The sequence below is a fragment of the Muntiacus reevesi genome, chromosome 2 (assembly GCF_963930625.1).
Source record: "Muntiacus reevesi chromosome 2, mMunRee1.1, whole genome shotgun sequence".
Lineage (NCBI taxonomy): Eukaryota > Metazoa > Chordata > Mammalia > Artiodactyla > Cervidae > Muntiacus > Muntiacus reevesi.
Genome location: NC_089250.1, coordinates 16,142,017 through 16,160,713, shown reverse-complemented (window position 1 = coordinate 16,160,713; position 18,697 = coordinate 16,142,017). Strand labels below are relative to the sequence as shown.

The 18,697-nt window shown below is 37.1% G+C and overlaps 1 protein-coding gene across 2 annotated transcripts in view; it reads left to right on the top strand.

Annotated features, from left to right (window-relative positions):
* The window catches only part of USP6NL (USP6 N-terminal like), a 141,240-nt gene that overhangs the window by 13,346 nt on the left and 109,197 nt on the right, over window positions 1–18,697 (top strand). For both annotated transcript variants that reach the window (XM_065920978.1, XM_065920979.1), the window contains one exon: window positions 2,056–2,138. In XM_065920978.1, the coding sequence (XP_065777050.1) occupies window positions 2,135–2,138 (4 nt within the window). In that variant the 5' untranslated portion in view covers window positions 2,056–2,134. The remainder of the gene's footprint in view (window positions 1–2,055; window positions 2,139–18,697) is intronic.

The window sequence follows — 18,697 nt, the reverse complement described above, 5'->3', positions numbered from 1 at the left end:
TAATTAAAAAATATGTTTTCTAAGAACTGCTCCATGACATTAACTCCAGCTCATGCATCGTTGCATATTTGTCAAGTGCATTTATCACCTCAGATGATAAGCTTATATATTCAGTGTTTAGAAGTTTTACCGTCCTGTTTCTTTTGAGGTTACTATTTTTGGTGCTGAGAAAACTCCTAATGTCTGAGGAACCTCAGTCCTTAAATAAGTATTTATTGACAGTTCATAACTATGGGTAGGAAGGGTGCATGGCTTAGTACAAAGTGCTTTGATGTTGCCATTTAGGAATTTAAAATTTAAGATAAGAAACTTCGATATAAATATGAACAAAGAGAGCAGTCCCGAGCAGAGAGAGCAGTCCCCACAGGTGTGAGTGAGCTGCGTGTGAGCTCCCAGGTCCTCTGAGTGTGTGATCTACTCTGTGTCACAGGGCTGAGCCCCGGCCACCCTGTGACACCAGGAGGCCTGGCCCACCTCCTGGTCTCCTGTGTGGGCTTGGTGGAGCGCCAGGAAGACAGTGTTTTCATGGTGAGACCCTATTGTCATGTGGATTATTTTAGATTTTTCCATACAGCTTCTCATTTTGGGGAGAATAATTGGGTTATCTGGAAATGGAAATCATTTCATAATATCCAGTGTGAGATGCAGGCCAGGCCATGTGGGAAGGGGGCCAGGTGATCATGCAGCGCTCCCTGCAGTGATAGGCCATGGCTGATGAGAGCACGTGGACCCTGCTGGCGTCTAGGATTGGGCATCCTTCTGTAGGTTTATACTGCTTTCATGTATTATACGGCGTGAGTCAAGATGAGTTAGAGGTGGGGTGAGCATTATTTCTTCAAAAAATGTTTCTCGAACTGTAATCTGTTTCAGAAGCAGAGGTCCTTACTATTGTGCTGTTTTCTTAATTGACTTAGAACGTCATCACCCCTTCTTGTGATGCTGAGAGGTAGCTGATCAGCTTATGAGGGCAGCTCCACATGACTGAGCACAGGTGTACATTTTGTATAGAATCTGATGTTATCTGCTTTGTGGAAATTCATACGTTAGGTTCAGGGAGACACTTGTGCATCCATGGTTCCTTTATGCCTCATTTTCTTTAATATATTATCAAAAAAGGAAAGTGAAGTTGCTCAGTCGTGTCCAACTCTTTGTGACCCCATGGACTGTAGCAGACAAGGCTCCTCCGTCCATGGAATTTTCCAGGCAAGGGTACTGGAGTGGGTTGCCATTTCCTTCTCCAGAGGATCTTCCTGACTCAGGGATCGAACCTGGGTCTCCCACATTGCAGGTAGATGCTTTACGGTCCTAGCCACCAGAGAAGCCATATTTTCAAGAGGAAGATTTATGATTACATCCTAACAAAGGGTTAACTTTATATTTATAATAATACAGGGTGATGCATTAAGTTTTACTCAACTAAAAAGAACCAGATACAGAATTTTGTATGTAGTATTTATAAAAGTACACTTTAAAAATATATACAGAAAATTCCTGGAAAGGAGACATGTCACAAATGATTGGGTAGATGTAGTGACATTGTACTATTGAGATAATTTTTTCTTTCTATTTATCTGTTTCCAATTTTTTAAAACAATCAAGCCATATTACTTAGTAATGAAGAAAAGGCCCATTATTAGAGAAAGTATAGTAGTAACTGGTAATTTTTATTTGATGGTGTATATAACTCATTTATGTGCAGTCAAAATGCATTCAGCAGGTATGATGTGTTTAATTTACCCAAAATGGGGTGCTTTCTTCCTATGACTTATTTATGTGGCGATGGAGGAGGGAACTGAAGAAAAAGTTTCTGTGGTAACAACTTTATACATATTATTTGCTTTTGAGGTAACTTCTTACAGAAAAAGGAAAATATGAACAGAATCATGATGTTCCAAAGGTTGATTGGTAATTTTTTACATTTAGATGATGTCAGGGTTTTTTTTTTTTTTTTTGAAAATAGAAAATTTTTGTAAGTAAACTATTTTTATTTCCCTTTAGAAAATTTTAAGTACTGACCTTTAGAAAATATGGTTTCCTTCTCTGTTTTCTTCCCAGGACATGTATTCCTCTGAGAAACACTGGACAGCAGATTTGGGTGTAGTGCCTGATCGGGACCACAGAGACATCTCCAGTCATGGGTGAGTGTCCGAGGTAAATTGGAATTATGTCACTTCATCAGTGATTGAATATTCTGGTGTGGCCCAACACCGTGCCTCTGTCTCTATTTAAAAGAAGGTGGTACTGTTTGGTGTTTGATTAATTCTAAGAAGTTAGATGTGAGGCTCTCTGTGTCATTAGCTTCTTGGCTGACTTAGTTTACCATCTAAAGTTTTCTATTGACTATTCATTGGAAAGTGACTCTTAGAAATATGAAGAGGGAAGATGGCAATTGACTGTAAGTAGCAGAGATTTTATTATGTGACATTTAATCATTGGGTAGCATGGGTTAATATTATTTAATCAAAGATATATTAGTGTCTTTGGATCAAGGAACCAACTCTATCTTATAGACTTATCTTTTGAAATAGATTTTATCTTCTCAGTTGTAAGGGGATAGAATATATAATATTTTCTGTCATTCTTTTCTATGTCTGTTCATGAACAGGAGAACTAGACTTTACTATTTTAACTGTTTACTTCTAGAGAGTGAGGAAAGAATTAAAGATTTTATCCTGATTGGAATCCTATGACAGTTTTGGTGTACTTTTAGAGTACAGCCTTTTTGGTAAGGGAAACTGGGATGAAGTGAATATTTTATTAGAATATAATAGCACAGAGTTTGAAATTTTTCACATACTGATTATGTATTTACCTTGATAGGAATACAGTAGCTTTTCTCATCAATTTGAATAATCAGGCAAAAGTTGGTAAGTGAAAATGAAGCTGTTGTTGTTGTGAGATCTTTGAGTACTTTCTACTAAAAGTAATATTGCAAGCTGTGGTCTTGGGTTTTGGAGACTTTTAAGTGGGTTACTTTTTTGGTGGTGTGCTTTGAATAAATAAGGATAGTTGCCAGATGAGTTCAAATACAGATTAAGAAAGAAGCAACTTTTGTTATTTCAACTCCATTCATGTGAAATTTGGTGAGAATGTTTCTCTCTTGTAGAGTGCCAACTCTAGTAAAGATGGTAGCATGAGTTCATGAACACTAAGAGCATTTTAATTTTGTTCTACTTTGTAATCTTAGTGGTCTAGTAGTGTCACTTACAGATGGCAAGTTCTTTGAGGACAAACGAATACCCAGGTGTCTTTCATTTTTGAATCTTGGAGTCTGACACAGCTGTCCCCCAAACTTAGAGCCCTGTGAGCCTGAAGGTCGAGGGAGGGGTGGCTTCCTAGGCATCTGATGATGAGTACTGGAACCACAAACAAATTTTTATTTATCAATTACTATGGTTATACTTCATCTGCAAGATTTTTAATCGGTTCTTTTTTATATCCACTAGTTCATTTCTCATTTCTGCTTGTTTGTGTTTAAAATGTTTTCAGTTCTCTTGTTGTTTATCTCTTTGAGGGTCTTTTACATGTTTACTTTAAAGTCTTTTTCAGGTCATTCAATGATTTGTTTTGTCTGCAGTGAATTTATGTTCTGGTTGTTGATATTATTGGTGTTGACATCATGTTCTGTAATTTTGCAGGGATGGGAGTTTTCTTTTTCCTGTCTCTCTCTCTGATTTCCCCTGCTGGTCTGGCAGTTTTGCCCTTGTCTCTGCCTGGTTTTAAAGTTCTCAGATCAGAATAAGGTCTTGTGTTAGTGGACCAGGCCCCGGCCCCAGTGACGTTGGGGATATCACAGATTCGGTCATTGGGTCAGCTGGCATGAGGTCAGCTGTTTCCTAAGCTGTGGCCTCAGTGCAGTTAGCAGAAATCTTTTTCAGTCTAGTTCCCCAAACAAGGCAGACTGCCACCGCAGTGCCTGGTTTTCAGCAAAGCGTCTGCTGCTGACCCTAGGTCCTGTGGAGCCCTTGTTACCCCATCCGGTCAACTCATAGTAATCCCTGAGGACCCACGGCCTGCCTGCTGCCTTTTCCTGTCTGGGACCCAGAGCCCAGCAGACCTTCTGGCCTGGCCTAGGCTCACACTTTGTGTTCCTGTGAGATTTCTGGTCCGTGGAGATGTTTGACTTGTTAGGGGCATAGGTAATGTCCTTTTGGTGTTTGTCTTTGTATTTTATCGGTGATTTCTCAGTGTTTGTTGTGAAAACGGGGAGCTGCAAAGCATGAACAATGCCATTGGGGGTTTAACCACTGGGATTATAGTGAAGTCTCATATACTTACGTCACATTTAAAATTTAAAAAAAAAAATCAGTTTCTGTTCAGTTCCCTGGATTCTAGAGCTCCTCTCCACCATCCATGCACCCTTCACTCGCTGGAGGAACCCCGGGTGCTGCTTCTCCAGAGCACGCTGCCTGCCTCACTCTTGCAGCTGACATCCTCCGGGAAAATCACTGGCCTGTTCACTCCAATCTTCATCGAATCTCTAAACTCCTTCAGGGTGAAGACTTATTCCTAGGGCTAAGCATGGTTCCTGGCACTGAGTAGATGCTCAATAAATAGTGCATGGATTTGAGTGTTCCTGTGTGACACCTTTACTGTGTGACAACTGTTCCATGTGTTACTGTTCTTAGGTGAAGTTTGAGCTGCTCCCATGAAGTGTGTGTGTGTGTGTGTGTGTGTGTTAATAGGATAAAGCATTCCAAGTAGGGGAGCACTGTGAGAAAGGCGTGAAGGTTTGGCCACAGGAGGGTGTTACTGAGTGGTGAACATCCTGGAGTATAGAGCTGGGGAGGAGCTTGTGAGAGGTAAAGCTGGTGTAGACGAAATCAGGGTCCAGGTTGTACACATTTTGGGAGGTTTGGACCTAGGTTATAGTGCCTAGCTTAGGAACTGTTGAGGGACCTCAGTGAGAGGGAGTACTTAAGAGTTCATTCTGGAAAAATTACTCTGACAAAGAGACATTTTTGTTAGATACAAATTAAAAACATGGGTTACAGGCAGTGTTTGCATTTCCTAGTTTTGTTCTTAGTTTTCAGCTCTTTCCTTGCTCCCTTTGAAATAACACTTTGAGTCTCTTTTTCTTGCCAAATGGATTTTCTCTAGTTGGAAATCATTCTTGAGTGGATGATTGGAACCATAGGTTAGGGAATGTTGTCATGGTCTTTGCTGTGCTGCAGTTTCCAGGAGCTTGTAAGTTTTCATAAAGGTGGGAGGGGACTGAGTAAATCAGAGTTCCTGTTTTTGAAAAAAATATTGGCGAAGATATGGTAAAGTATGGTGCAGGTTAAAAAATAGGAAGATATGTCATTAAAATCTAGATAGAATTTCCAAACCTAGATTTGGGTGAGATTGTTGGGTAACTAGAAATGTGTCTGTTTCTCTAGAGATTACAAGAAAGATTGGGTGCTTACACATACCTCTGTAGCATTTCCTAACCCTTCCCACGTCATGAACCGTATAGGACATGGTGGTGGTTGTACGGCATGTGGGATAAACTGATGGAGATGTTGGGGTCTTGGAGGCAGCCGGCTCTGACACTTCAGGCCAGGCCCGGAGATCAGTTTCTCTGTACATCCTGACACATGAATTGGGATGCCCCAATGTAAGACCTAGAGAATTTGTTAAATGCTTTAAGATGTTTTTTGGCATTTAGTCTAGATTTTTATATATTCTGTCAAGTTCTGAGGCTGAATATGTATCTTGTGAAATATGTTGTGCTGCTGTGATGTGCATTTCACTGTGAATTGTTAGCTTTGTTACGATCGACAAAAAGCCTTTTGGGTTTTCAGTACTTAAATTTTTCTTAATTTTCTATATTTGCCATGTTTAGCATTTACCAGATTCATTAAACATTTTATCAGATAGTGCCAAAGATGAAATAAAGCTGTTATATTTAAAGTCTGGCTATAATTTAAAATGGATTTTTTAGATCTTTGATGGAGATTGTAACAGTAAGAATAGTTTGTGTAAAGATCAGTGCTTAATAATTTCTAGATGATTATTTTGATTAAATGTTTTTAAAAAAAACCAAAAGAGCAACAAAAACCAAAAGTGGTAATTTAGGGTACTACTTGTTTTTCTTTTCCCAAGTTTCAAGTTAAAAAGATAAAGTTTATCCAGTCTTTTTTAAATTTTTAAATCTTTACTGCTGTATTTATTTCACTTTCTTTGGAAAAGTTTTGCTCTGTGAGTAATTACATGACATGTTTCCTAAGAGACTTGACTGGGCAATCCAGGAGTGAATCTATTGTGTTGGAGTGTTTGATTCTGCCCTTTGGCCTAAATAGTGGAGTGAGTTTTTTGAGTCACTTCTGAATATGAAATATTTCTCTTTTATCTGAAGAAAAAGTAATGGTGGTGAATAATTTGGGATGTAGTGTATTTGTGTCTTTCTAGTAAGAGGAACAAATATCATCATTCATTGGCGCGTAGACTAAGAGACAATGCTGAAGTGAAGAACACTTATAGTGTAACATTCATTAGAGCAGATAATTCTATAACTGTTGAGTAGGTTACTAAACCCCTGAGCGGTAGCATAAAGATTCTTCTGAGTTCCATTAAATAGAAAAATCATGCAGCAAGTAAGATAAGACTTTTCTTAAGTATTATCTTCTCTCTACAACAATAGTCTATCTGGATATATGTCCTATCTTATGAAATAGCTGTGTACCACAGAAGATAAAGAAAATTTAAGTTGACTTGTATTTTAAATACTGACATATCTGCATTTAACAAAGTCTTGAAAGAAATCTCTTTGAAAAGGATGCTAATTTCAGAAAATAGAATTTGATTTTTGCAGTTTCTTGAATCTACTTTATTAGAACTGATGTAGTGGTTTGAAAATTTCATACATAAACTTATCTAAAGTGAATTTCTATATGAAAATATTATAGCTGTGACTTTCAGTATTTTTCATTTATCAAAAGATAAGTCAAATAGACATTTTCTATTAAAGGAATTGGAACCTGTGAATGTATATGATGGATGTCATTGTATAGTTGTCCTCTCATTTCCCAGATGTGTGAAATTCGTATTAAAATTTCTCTAGCCTCTGTCTTTTTCCCTGAGAACTGGTCTAAAGTGATATGTTGGTGTTACCTTTTTTTCCCCTTTTTTGGAGATTAGAAAAGCGATTATGAAATAATTCTTTCTAGCCTCTCTTTAAAACCCTGGGCAGAGAGGGTCAAGAATAGAGTGAAAAGATTTCCCCAGGTTCACTTACCCCCATCCCCAATTCCCACTTTAAGCACTGAGCATAGTTAGCTTTTTTTTTTTTTTTTTTTCATAGTTAGCTTTTTAAAATAGGAAATGTTGCATATGTTTCTGTCATGATTGTGGTCCAGAAGTTAGGAAGCCAAATGGGATTGGATGCTTCTTTTTTAAAAAAATTTAATTAAATTAATTAATTTATGGCTGTGCTTGTTCTTTGTCTTTGCACAGGGTTTTCTCTAGCGGCGGCCACTCTTCGTTGCAGTGTGCAGGCTTCTCACTGTGGTAGCTTCTTTTGTTGCGGAGCGCAGGCTCTAGGGCGCGTGGACTTCAGTAGTTGTGGTTCCCGGCCTCTAGAGCACAGGCTCGGTAGTTGTGGCGCACAGGCTTAGTTGCTCTGCGACTTGTGGGATCTTCCTAGACCAGGGATCAAATGTGTGTCTCCTGTGTTGGCAGGCGCATTCTTTACCTCTGAGCCACCAGGGAAGCCTGTGAACACTTCTTAAACGAGTTATCTCTTATTCAGGTTGAAAGATGGTATCATTGTGTAGGCAGATGGTAGTAGAGTGCTGTTTCCTCCCCCTCAAGTTCAGAAGCTGACTTCTGCTGGCATTACCCAGGTACCCCTGGAGCTACAACAGTTTTCTTTGCACTTACACATTTGGAGCGGTCAGGTGGTAAGCTTTAAACAGTGGAATGTAGAAACATTACAGTTAAACATTAGTGTGCACACGTATACATCTTATATTAAATTGTGGGGCATTTGGAATTGCAGTGTCTTTTAAAAAGTGCCATTGCCTGTTTGGGATTCTAGAACGGGATAGAATGGAGTTTATTGGATGCATGATAAAAACTTTTAACCCTGTGAAGTTCTGTGTTTGATCTCATTGGTTAACCTTGTTACGTTCTCTAGTAAATGCAAAGTAGAACAGAATATCTTTGCTTGACTATAACTTAAAAAAATTCGAAAAGCAAAAGTGTATTAAGTTTTTTGTAAATAGTTGGTCTTTTCTATTTTCCCTTAATGACTTTCTGCTCTTTCCTTATGTGATACGTAGATATAGCTCAAGTGGGAAGTGTTATGTATCAGGAAAGGAGGAGCTAGGTATTATCAGTGTTGGAAGAACTCTGCAGACTTGTTTGTGACAATTATGGCACAACAAAATTTGAATTTCCAACTTGCTTGAATTTACTGAGTTGCATTCTCATGGACAGTAATGACCTCTAGGTCTTCAGAGCTGTCCTTCTCAAGTTATTTTTTTCTGTTTTAAGTGTGTATTTGTTCTCAGCAGGTGAAATTCTATCCCTCTTTCCCACCTGGTCCAACTTTATTTTTCCCATGGGATCAGTTCTGTATTTTATTTTTAAGTATCTGAAAGTGTGTTATTAAAAAATATGTTACTGATTTTGGAACCATGTGAGAATAGGTTGCATATTATCATGCTTCATTTTGTATTTCAGTAGGTAGTCCTGAAGAACAAGGCTCTCTTAACGTGGCCACAATAAAACTAACTTACTAGACCGTGTTTATCTGGTCCACAGACCCTACTTCACTGCCTACAGTGTCCCCAGTAGCGGTGGCGCTTCTGTCCCTGAGTGCAGGGTCCCGCTGAATGTCATTCACGCCTGCGTTTGGGTTCCGTGGTCTTCAGTCTGCTCTAAGCTGGAAGATTCCTCAGATGTCCTTTATCTCACATGATGTTGTGTTCTAGAAGAATGCAGGCCAGTTCTTTCAGAGTGTCCCTCAGGTTAAGACTGTCGGAGGCTCCTCTGCCGGGATCCACCCTGGCCTATGTGACAGGTTTGGGGGCATTCCTTCAGGAAGCCTTCTGGAAGGGATAGGGGGCTGCGTAGTGATCTCTACATTTCCTTCCCATTTGGTTCTTTCACAGAAAATTTTCCCGTTTCTTCTTTAATTGAAATAGAGTTCAAATCTCTTCCATAAAAACAGAATTTATTGTTCTGCTTTGCGAGTTTCTGTTTCACTTAATTATGAAGGTTTAGAAAAATGGTGATAAAATATTTCCTAGAATGTGAGATGACCTTGAAAGGAGACAACATTTGGCTTTCAAGAGAAATTCCTTTCTGTATGATTTCTGTTTTGAATTCTTGAGACGGAAATCTCAAGATGCTCTTGAACAGGTACTGTGAAGATATAAGGTATAGCACTGTTGAATTTAGTGGGTTTTTTTTAATAACAGTAAACCAGCTGCAGCTCTTCATCTGTTAATTGAATTTGCTTCACTAAAGATTAGCCCTTCCCATAACCTGGTGCTTCTTTGTCCTAATAAATTTTCTTTAGCTAAAATAGAATAAATGGGGATGGGGAATACGTGTAACTCTATGGCTGATTCATATCAATGTATGACAAAACCCACTGAAATGTTGTGAAGTAATTAGCCTCCAACTAATAAAAAAAAAAAAGCAAAAAAAAAAAAAAGAATAAATGAACATATCAAGGCTCTGATTCCCATTTGGTTTTAGAGATTTATGGGTTATATTAAATTTAATGTGAAATGTCAGAGAATACTTACCATCTATAGTTATAACTCTTAAACGTTTAATAATTGAAAGGTATATTGGAAGCTAGAAAATTGATGGACTATTGCAAAAGTATAAGAGATGCAAAATTTGTTTTTAGACAACAGTGAGACAGGTGATATAAATTAATTTCTTAAAATATTTTAAGAGTTGTAGTGTTCGGGTCTGATTTTAAAACAGATTTTAAGAGAATCCATGACTTGGAGTAAATGTTAATAATGCTTTTATTGAGTACTAACAAGTATTTAGTGAGCACCTCCCCATGCACTGTTGCTGCGTTGGTCTTCGGGGATTTATTAATAGACAAGGACAAGACCAGCATCTCATGGAGCCCGTAACTAGTGGGGAAGACGGACACCCAGTGCTGGGCGTGCAGACAGGAGCCAGGAGCCAGGAGCCTCTCCCCGGGGAGCACAGGAAGCCCGCCCTGGGGAAATCATCTTCCAGCTGAGGCTGGTTAAGTGAACAGCAGGGGAGAGAGGGTTCTAAACAGAAGAAATGACAAGTGTAAAAGTCTGTATTGAGAGACTGAGATTAAGAAATGGAGGCGAATTCAGCATTGGTAGAAATAGGTGTTTGGAGGGGATTAAAGTTGACAACTTTAGTTTAGATGAACACCCTCCTGTTGCCTCCATTTTGTACTAATTTTACCTAATATCATCTAAACTAATCTGTTTTCTTCATCTTCGCTAATCCCCTTTCATTGTTGCTGTTTTAAAGTATAACCATAACATTAAAATAAGTCCATTTGGGAATGGGGAGAAAGTCATTGGTAACCCCATTCATTTGCTTTTTTGCATATGACCCCCTGGTATTGTCTCGCTATATATATTTTGCTATAATTGGGTTCATAGTGTATATGCACTTTTATATTTGGATTTCTAACATTGATTTTAGACAGTTATCATATTTCCATAATTGTTTTTATAATTAGAATTCATAATTTTATTCCTTAAAGGCAATGGTGCATAATAACTTACTTAACTATTTCCCTATTTTTTTTTGTTTTTTAAGATGGTTCATTTAAAAAAAGGCTTGCAAAATGAATATTATTGGTGATTTTGCCTTATTTCTTTAAAAAAAAAAACAAAAACCTATAATTCCTTAAGCTAGATTTATAGTACTGAAATGTTTTTGCTTATATCTTCCTGTCTTTCTTAAAAAACTACACTGATTTATAGTGATTCTGGTAATCAATGTACAGAATATCAGTTTCACCATGACTAGTTTAGTAGACTCAAAACAACATAAAGTTGCTTTCAGTTGCATATTTGGATTTTAGATAGGAGATAGGATAACTTTAAAAAAACTGTGATAAGATATCCAAAATGCAAAATTGGCCATCTTAACCACTTTCAAGAGGACAGTTCAGCTGTTGTTCAGTCACTCGGTCGTGTCTGATTCTTTGCCACCCCTGTGGACTGCAGCATGCCAGGCTTCCCTGTCCTTCACCATCTTCTGGAGTAGCTCAAACTCACGGCCATTGAATCGGTGGTGGCATCCAACCATCTTTCACTCTCCTTGTCCTTCTCCTCCTGCCCTCAATCTTGCCCAGCATCAGGGTCTTTTCTAATGAGTTGGCTCTTCGAATCAAGTGGCCAAAGTATTGGAGTTTCAGCTTCAATATCAGTCCTTCCAATGAGTATTTGGGATTGATTTCCTTTAGGATTGACTGGTTTGATCTCCTTGCAGTCCAAGGGACTCTGAAGAGACCTCTCCAACCCCAGAGTATCAATTCTTTGACGCTCAGCCTCCTTTATGGTTCAATTCTCACATTCATACATGACTACTGGAAAAAACATGGCTTTGACTTTGTTGGCAAAGTAATGTCTCTGCTTTTTAATAAGCTTTCTAGGTTGGTCATAGCTTTTCTTCCAAGGAGCAAACATCTTTTAATTTCATGGCTGTAGTCATCATCTGCAGTGATTTTGGAGCCCAAGAAATAAAGTCTGTCACTGTTTCCATTGTTTCCTTGTCTATTTGCCATGAAGTGATAGGACTGAATGCCATGATCTTAGTTTTTTGAATGTTGAGTTTTAAGCCAGCTTTTTCACTCTCCCCTTTCACTTTCATCAAGAGGCTCTTTAGTTCCTCTTTGCTTTCTGCCATAAGGGTGGTGTCATCTGCATATCTGAGGTTACTGATATTTCTTTAATATCTGGCAATCTCGATTCCAGCTTGTGCTTCATTCAGCCCTACATTTTGCAGATGTACTCTGCATAAAAGTTAAATAAGGAGGGTGACAATATACAGCTTTGACGTATTCCTTTCCCAATTTTGAACCAGTCCGCTGTTCCATGTTCTACATGCATACAGCTTTCTCAAGAGGCAGGTAAGGTGGTCTGGTATTCCCATCTCTTTAAGAATTTTCCAGTTTGTTGTAATCCACACAGGCAAAGGCTTTGACATAGTCAGTAAAGCAGAAGTAGATGTTTTTCTGGAACTCTCTTGCTTTTTCGATGATCCAACAGATGTTGGCAATTTGATCTCTGGTTTCTCTGCCTTTTCTAAATCCAGCTTGAACCTCTGGAAGTTCTTGATTCACATACTGTTGAAGTCTAGCTTGGAGAATTTTTAGCATTTCTTTGCTAGCATAGTGTTGAATATATTCACATTATAGTGCAGCCAGTCTCCAGAACTCTGTGTCTTGCAAAACTGAAACTCTGTTCATTAAACAGCTTCATGTTCCCCTCCCCTAATCCTTAGCAACCGCCTTTCTACGTTCTGTCTCTATGAATATGACTGCTCTGGGTACCTCTTGTAAGAGGAAGCAAATAGTATTTGTCTTTTTGTGACTGGCTTACTTCAGTTATCATACTGTCCTCAAAGTTCATCCATGTTGTAGCATGTATCAGAATTTTCCTTCCTTTTTAAGGCTGAATAATATTCCACAGTATGGATTACATTTTGTTTATCTATTCATCTGTTGATGGATACTTAGTTTGCTTCCACCTTTTGGTTTCTGTGAATAATACTGTTTGCTCTTTTGAGTACGTACCCAGAAATGGAATTGATGGATAATACAGCAATTCTATGTTTAGTTTTTTGAGAAATTGCCATACTGTTTTTCGTAGTGGCCACACCATTTTGAATTGTACATAAATTCCACCTTCTCCACAGCCTTGCTGACACTTGTTATTTTCTGTTTTTTTCACAGCAGCCATCCTAATGGTGTTGAGGTGGTATATCATGGTTAGGATATCTTTTTTCATGTGCTCACTATTTACACTTTCTGTGGTATCATATCCTTCTAAAATAGTTTTCCAGAATTCTTATTGAAAAATGAAAGATTTTTAACCTTGGATAATGCTTTTATGACTCCAAAAATTTATTATGGAACAGTACAGTTTTTGTATGTTTATTGGAGCTTTATTTGTTTCTCGTGGGACACGCATCATTTTGCGGTGATCAGAGGAGAGAAAAATCACAGTATACAGAAAAGGCAGAGGAAGAAGGTTTCAGAAAGAGAGGAAGAGGAGAGAATGGTAGGATCAGCTTTGTTTAATATATTGTTCTGTCAAGGATGCTCTTGGTGGTTAATGTGCTATGATGATTACAGATTTTACATTGAAGAAACTCTGGAAAGATCTTTTTAAATGTTGAAGGGACTGCTGTGTTTATGTACACAAGCACTTTGGTGAACTCTCTAGAAATACCTATGTCTTTATGTTTGTATATGTATGTATATATATGTCCACATATGAATATTTGATGCTGTGTGATGAATTATGATTTATTCCAAATTGAGTTGTGATTTAAGGGATAAACATAGATGTAAATGATTTTTAATATGTGTTTTCTTAATGGTAATGAATTTTTTAAAACTGTTAATGTTATTTTATAGTTTTGTTACAAGTAGGAGTAGGTCAGACTGCCTGGCTGTTGTGTTTTCTTTGAATTCTTGATTTTGAAAATAAAGTCATATTTAAGTTTCCTTATTATGACTAGCAAGCCTCTTTTCTTTCCATATCTGCATTCATCTACATGTAGCTTGGGAAAGTCAGAAGAGAGGTCGTTTCTGCACAGAAGGAAGCTTACTTTAAAAATTTGATATGTGGTAACTCAGAAATTCGAATATGTTCAGTTATAATGTACTAGGTATGGCCTTTAATTCACACTTTTTCCACTTCAGGACTCATGCTCAGTCACCTAGTAATTATTGACAGTAGTCAATTCACTTGTCATTCAATGATGAATTGTGTTAATTACTTGTTTAATGCCAGTTTCTCTTGGAAGAAGGGAAGGGTAGAAGGTTGATCATCCCTGTAATAACCAGCAGCTGATGTTGTTAATCCACTCGATGCCTGCTAGGTATTGTACGTACATACTAGGTGCTTAATATTTTGTATGGATTAATAAGATTTTATTGCCTTTAACATGTACTTATGGTATACAGACAGTACATTAAGAATTTGTGAAGTTCTACTGGGATAATATGTCTGTATTTCCCTTGTTTGTAAAGCATATTTTGTGCATATTTATGACAGTTTCCACTGAGCTACAGAGTTGAAAAGTTTCTTGGTTGCTTTTTATAAGTAAAATGGATTGCCCTTTGGTAAAATATTTCTAAAAATTAGTTTTGAAAGAATCGCTAGCTTGATTACATTAATACAGGTACTTCATTCATAAGCAGTTACTGTATCTAATATTCTTGGAGATTATATATAAGAAGGATAATGTTATCATCCATAAACACATGTTCTGTGGCTCATTCCACATCCTACAGTTTTAGGACATTTACCTTTATACCTATGAAGAAAATCTGTCAAGACAGGAACTTTTGGCAATGTTAACTTTTAAATGCTCATTATGAATTGTTACAAATGCTGGACAGAAAACAATATAGTTTTAGGTATAGAAAGAATGTGCAACTTTTATTTTTTATAAGCAATATATATTGTATTTTATATTGGTAAGTTTGTAGAGATTGATTTTCAAAATTCTAGAACAAAGTGATTATATCTCATCCTTAAGGTAGAATGACAAAGAAGTGAAGTATATTAACTGGTTTATTAACCCAAGAGGAGGCCAGTCATAGGTGGGTTTATAGCTTAGCATTCAGTAGTGTTTTTCTATCTGCAGGCCGACTGACATCTTGAATATTTACAGATTATTTTTGTCATGAGAAGGGTAGCCTCTCACATTTTTTTTTCTCATTTATCTACATGTTCTGAAAAAAGAATGACAGTAGTTTAATTCTGAAATATATTTCCAGGAAAACCAAAGAAGTTTTCTGAAAATTGGGTAGAAAAAGAATCTGAATCTTTGCCAAGAATGAAAAGATGCTGGGCTGTTGTTCATTTGATCAAAAAATTTTGTGGACAGAGCACAGTGCAAATAGCCTTGTCTTTGTTTATTTTATGAAAAAGATGTCGATGAAATATTCAGAATTGTGAAAATACATATTAGTTCCAAAAGAGTATGCATACTGTTACCTCATTTTTGTTAAATCAGCAAGCAGAAAGTACATGAAAAGTCTAAAAGGTTGTTAGCAGTGCTTATCTCTATACAGTGGGCCTGAGCAAGATTTTTATTTTCTTTTGACTTATTTTTGGATAATTTTTTTCTACACTAAGCGTGTATTCTTTTTGTAATAAAAACTGTTAAAGATGTAAATTGAAAAAAAGCAGAGATTTTGTTAAATTAGTTTGTAGTTCTTTAAGATTCTAAGGAATCTTGGTTTGAAGTATCTATAACATTATTTGTTATGGATAGTAGTATAATTCTGCTTTAGAATATATGGATTCTCTTGTATTTCTTTTCACTTAGGACCAAGAAAGATGCTTCAGTGAACTTGCTCATGTTTTATTAAATGAGTGTGAGAAAGAATACAAATGAGATCAAATTCAATATTGTTCTTTCTCTCTTCCTGTTTCTCTTGTTGTTGAATAAGGTATGGTGGGAAAAGATTTCTTTCCTCTCCCAGACTGTTTTTTCTTTACATCATTTGCTACGCAGTTCCTGTTTTTGATCCTCTTTCATCTGAAAGAAGTTGGTTTTTGCCTTTCATTCTCCTTTGGAGAAAGGAAAGTGGCACAGTTGAAATGTCCACATAGAAGGAGATCGAGAGTGCTCTCTCTCCAGCCTGCTGCGTTTCTGTCTCTGTTGTCATCTTTCTCATTTGCTCATGGGTTTTCTCCCTTGGTTCTGCTCTGGAAATGCTGGATTTGGAAGTGATGGGAAGGAAAAGTAAATCAGCAGTGTTGGGGCTTGGCCCAAAGTTAGTGGTTTTGGAGGTGGCCATATATAACAAGAATTCAAATGTAGAACCCAAGATTGAGGTAAGAGTTTTTCTGTTAAAAAAAGAAGTAGCTTACAAGTGTTTGCAGGCAGCCCATCTCAAGGGTGATTATAATATTCCTTGTCCTCCAGGCCACGTGGATCTCACATGTATGTAGGCAGTCTAGATTTTTGTGTTAAGCAGTCTATCTCCTGTTAAACTCTGTACTCTTTGGATTTATCTTTGTATTGAAGTCTGAAGAGTAGGATGGAGATTAAATATATATTAAGCATAGATTAATTCCTTGTAATTTTTTATAAAGAGTTTTGTTTTTTTTTCCAGAAAAGTTTTAGGCTTACAGAAAATTTGAGTGGAAAGTACCAGGAGTTCCATTATACTGTTGCTGTTAACATCTTACACCAGTGTGGTACATTTACTGCAATTGATGAGCCAGTATTGAAGCAGTATTGTTAACTAAAGTTCATAGTTTACTTTAGGGTTCCCTCTTTGAGTCATTTGTTCTATGAGTCTTGACAAATGTATGACATGTTTCTGTCATTACAGTAATATGCAGAGTGGGTGCACTGGCCTAAAAATCCACATATTGATTCTTCTTTCCTTCTTCCCACATTCTTGGCAACTGCTGATCATTTTATTGTCTCCATAGTTTTGCCTTTTCCAGAATATCAAATGGTTGGGATCATGTATTGTGTGGCTTATTTGAGATTGACTTCTTTGACTTAACATTATGCACTGAAGATTCCTGTATGTCTTTTTGTGCTTGATAGCTCATTTCCTTGATGAATAATATTCCATTGCCTGGATGTATCACAGTTTATTTATTCAGAATACACCTACTGAAGAATGTTTTAGTTGCTTCCAGGTGTTTGGCAATTATAAAAGTTTTTATGTGAATATAAGTTTTCAACTCATTTGGGTAACTACTAAGGAGCACAATTGGTAATCATATTAGTATAGTATATTAGCATATTTAGTCTTGTAAGAAACTGCCGAATTGTCTTCCAAAGTGACTGTACTATTTTGCATTCCCATCAGCAGTTTATGAGAGTTCCTGTTGCTCCACATCCTTGCCAGCATTTGATGTTGTTAGAGTGTTGGAGTTTAGCCATTCTGATAGATGTGTATTGATACCTTGTTGTCTTAATTTGAAATTCTCTAATGACTGGATGTTGAGCCTCTTTTCCTATAGTTACTTGTTTTCTATATATATCTCTTTTGGTGAGATGATGCAGATTATTAAAAAAAAAAAAAAAAAAGCAAAGTATAATTCCTTAAAAAAAGGTAGTAAAATGTGTTCTCTGTGGAAAAGTCTAGCAAAAGAAGACTAAAAGTTTACTTATAATGCTACCAGAGGAAAAATCACTGGTATCATTTTGATATTTTTCTTCATACATCCAACTCTCTTTCTCCCCTCATGTATGTATAAACAATGGTAATAGGGCGTTCATGACATTTTGTACTTTTTGTGTTCACTTTTTCACATATAGTTAGCTCTTCCCGTGTCATTCTTCTAGAATGGTGCTTCTTAACCTTGACTGAATGTTAAGATCATTTGGGGGAACTGTTAATGTTTATGGTGCCCGGGCTGCACCCCAGGATAGTGAAGTCAAAATCCCCGTGGATGGACCTAGACATCATACCTTAAAAAATTTCCCAGGTAATTACAGTGTGTATTGAAGATTGAGATTCACTGGTCTAGAATGTAATAGAATTAACTTTTAAGAAAAAAATATCTAATTCCCAAAACATCACATAAAATATGATGCCCTTTTTATAAAGTTCAGAGCAACCAAATAGCAACACTAGGCTTTTGTGTGTGTGTGTGTGTGTGTGTGTGTGTGTGTGTGTGTGTGTGTGTGTGTGTGTGTGTGTGTGTATGTGTGTGTGTAGTAACATATAAAGAAAATCAGTGAAACGATAGCTGCTGGATTCAGGATGATTCTTTGAGTTGAAAGCAGGGGGTGATGAATTGGTAGTTGGAGGGACCACAGGTTACATGTAGATTATTGAGGTCCTAGTTTTTGTTTTGGTGGTTGCTTTGTGGCATTAAGTGAATAAATAAAAGTTGGCTAAGCATGACCCAATGATTACAGCTAAAGACTGTGAATAAACCAATTCTTTGTACTAGAGGGCCAATAAGGAAACATGCTAAGTAGTTGAAAACTGTTAGATTCCTCTTGGAAGTTTATCCAGCAGGGTTTAAATATCACAGTGGTTTGATACCCAATTTTACCCATCTAAAAAAATTGACAGGCTATTCCTTGGTTGGTAAGATCCTAGGTACTATCCTTTTTTCCCCCTGAAATATACATTCATTCCTCTTTCCTCCCAGAGTTTTATTCTAATACAGTTGGCTGAAACAACAAACATGATAAATTTTTTTAATTATTCATTATAACCTAATATTTTATTAAAAACTCATATCTTAATGAGTTGAATGGGCTCATGTTACCTGTGTCTTGATCAGAGGAGCTGTTGAGTTTTCTTTGTCCCCACCTCTCACGTTTTACTCTTTGGGGCTCTGCACTGTAGTAAGATGGGTGACGGTTGGCCTTTTTCTTAAGATGGGAGGAAGGAGACATCCTTCCTGATGTAAAGGACATCAGAGTGGAGGACCACTGCTGAAGGCGTTTCCTCTAGATTAGCTTTAGTGGTAAAACTAATTCTTTCGAGACTACCTGTGCCAGAGTAAGCCCAGAGGGTTGTGGG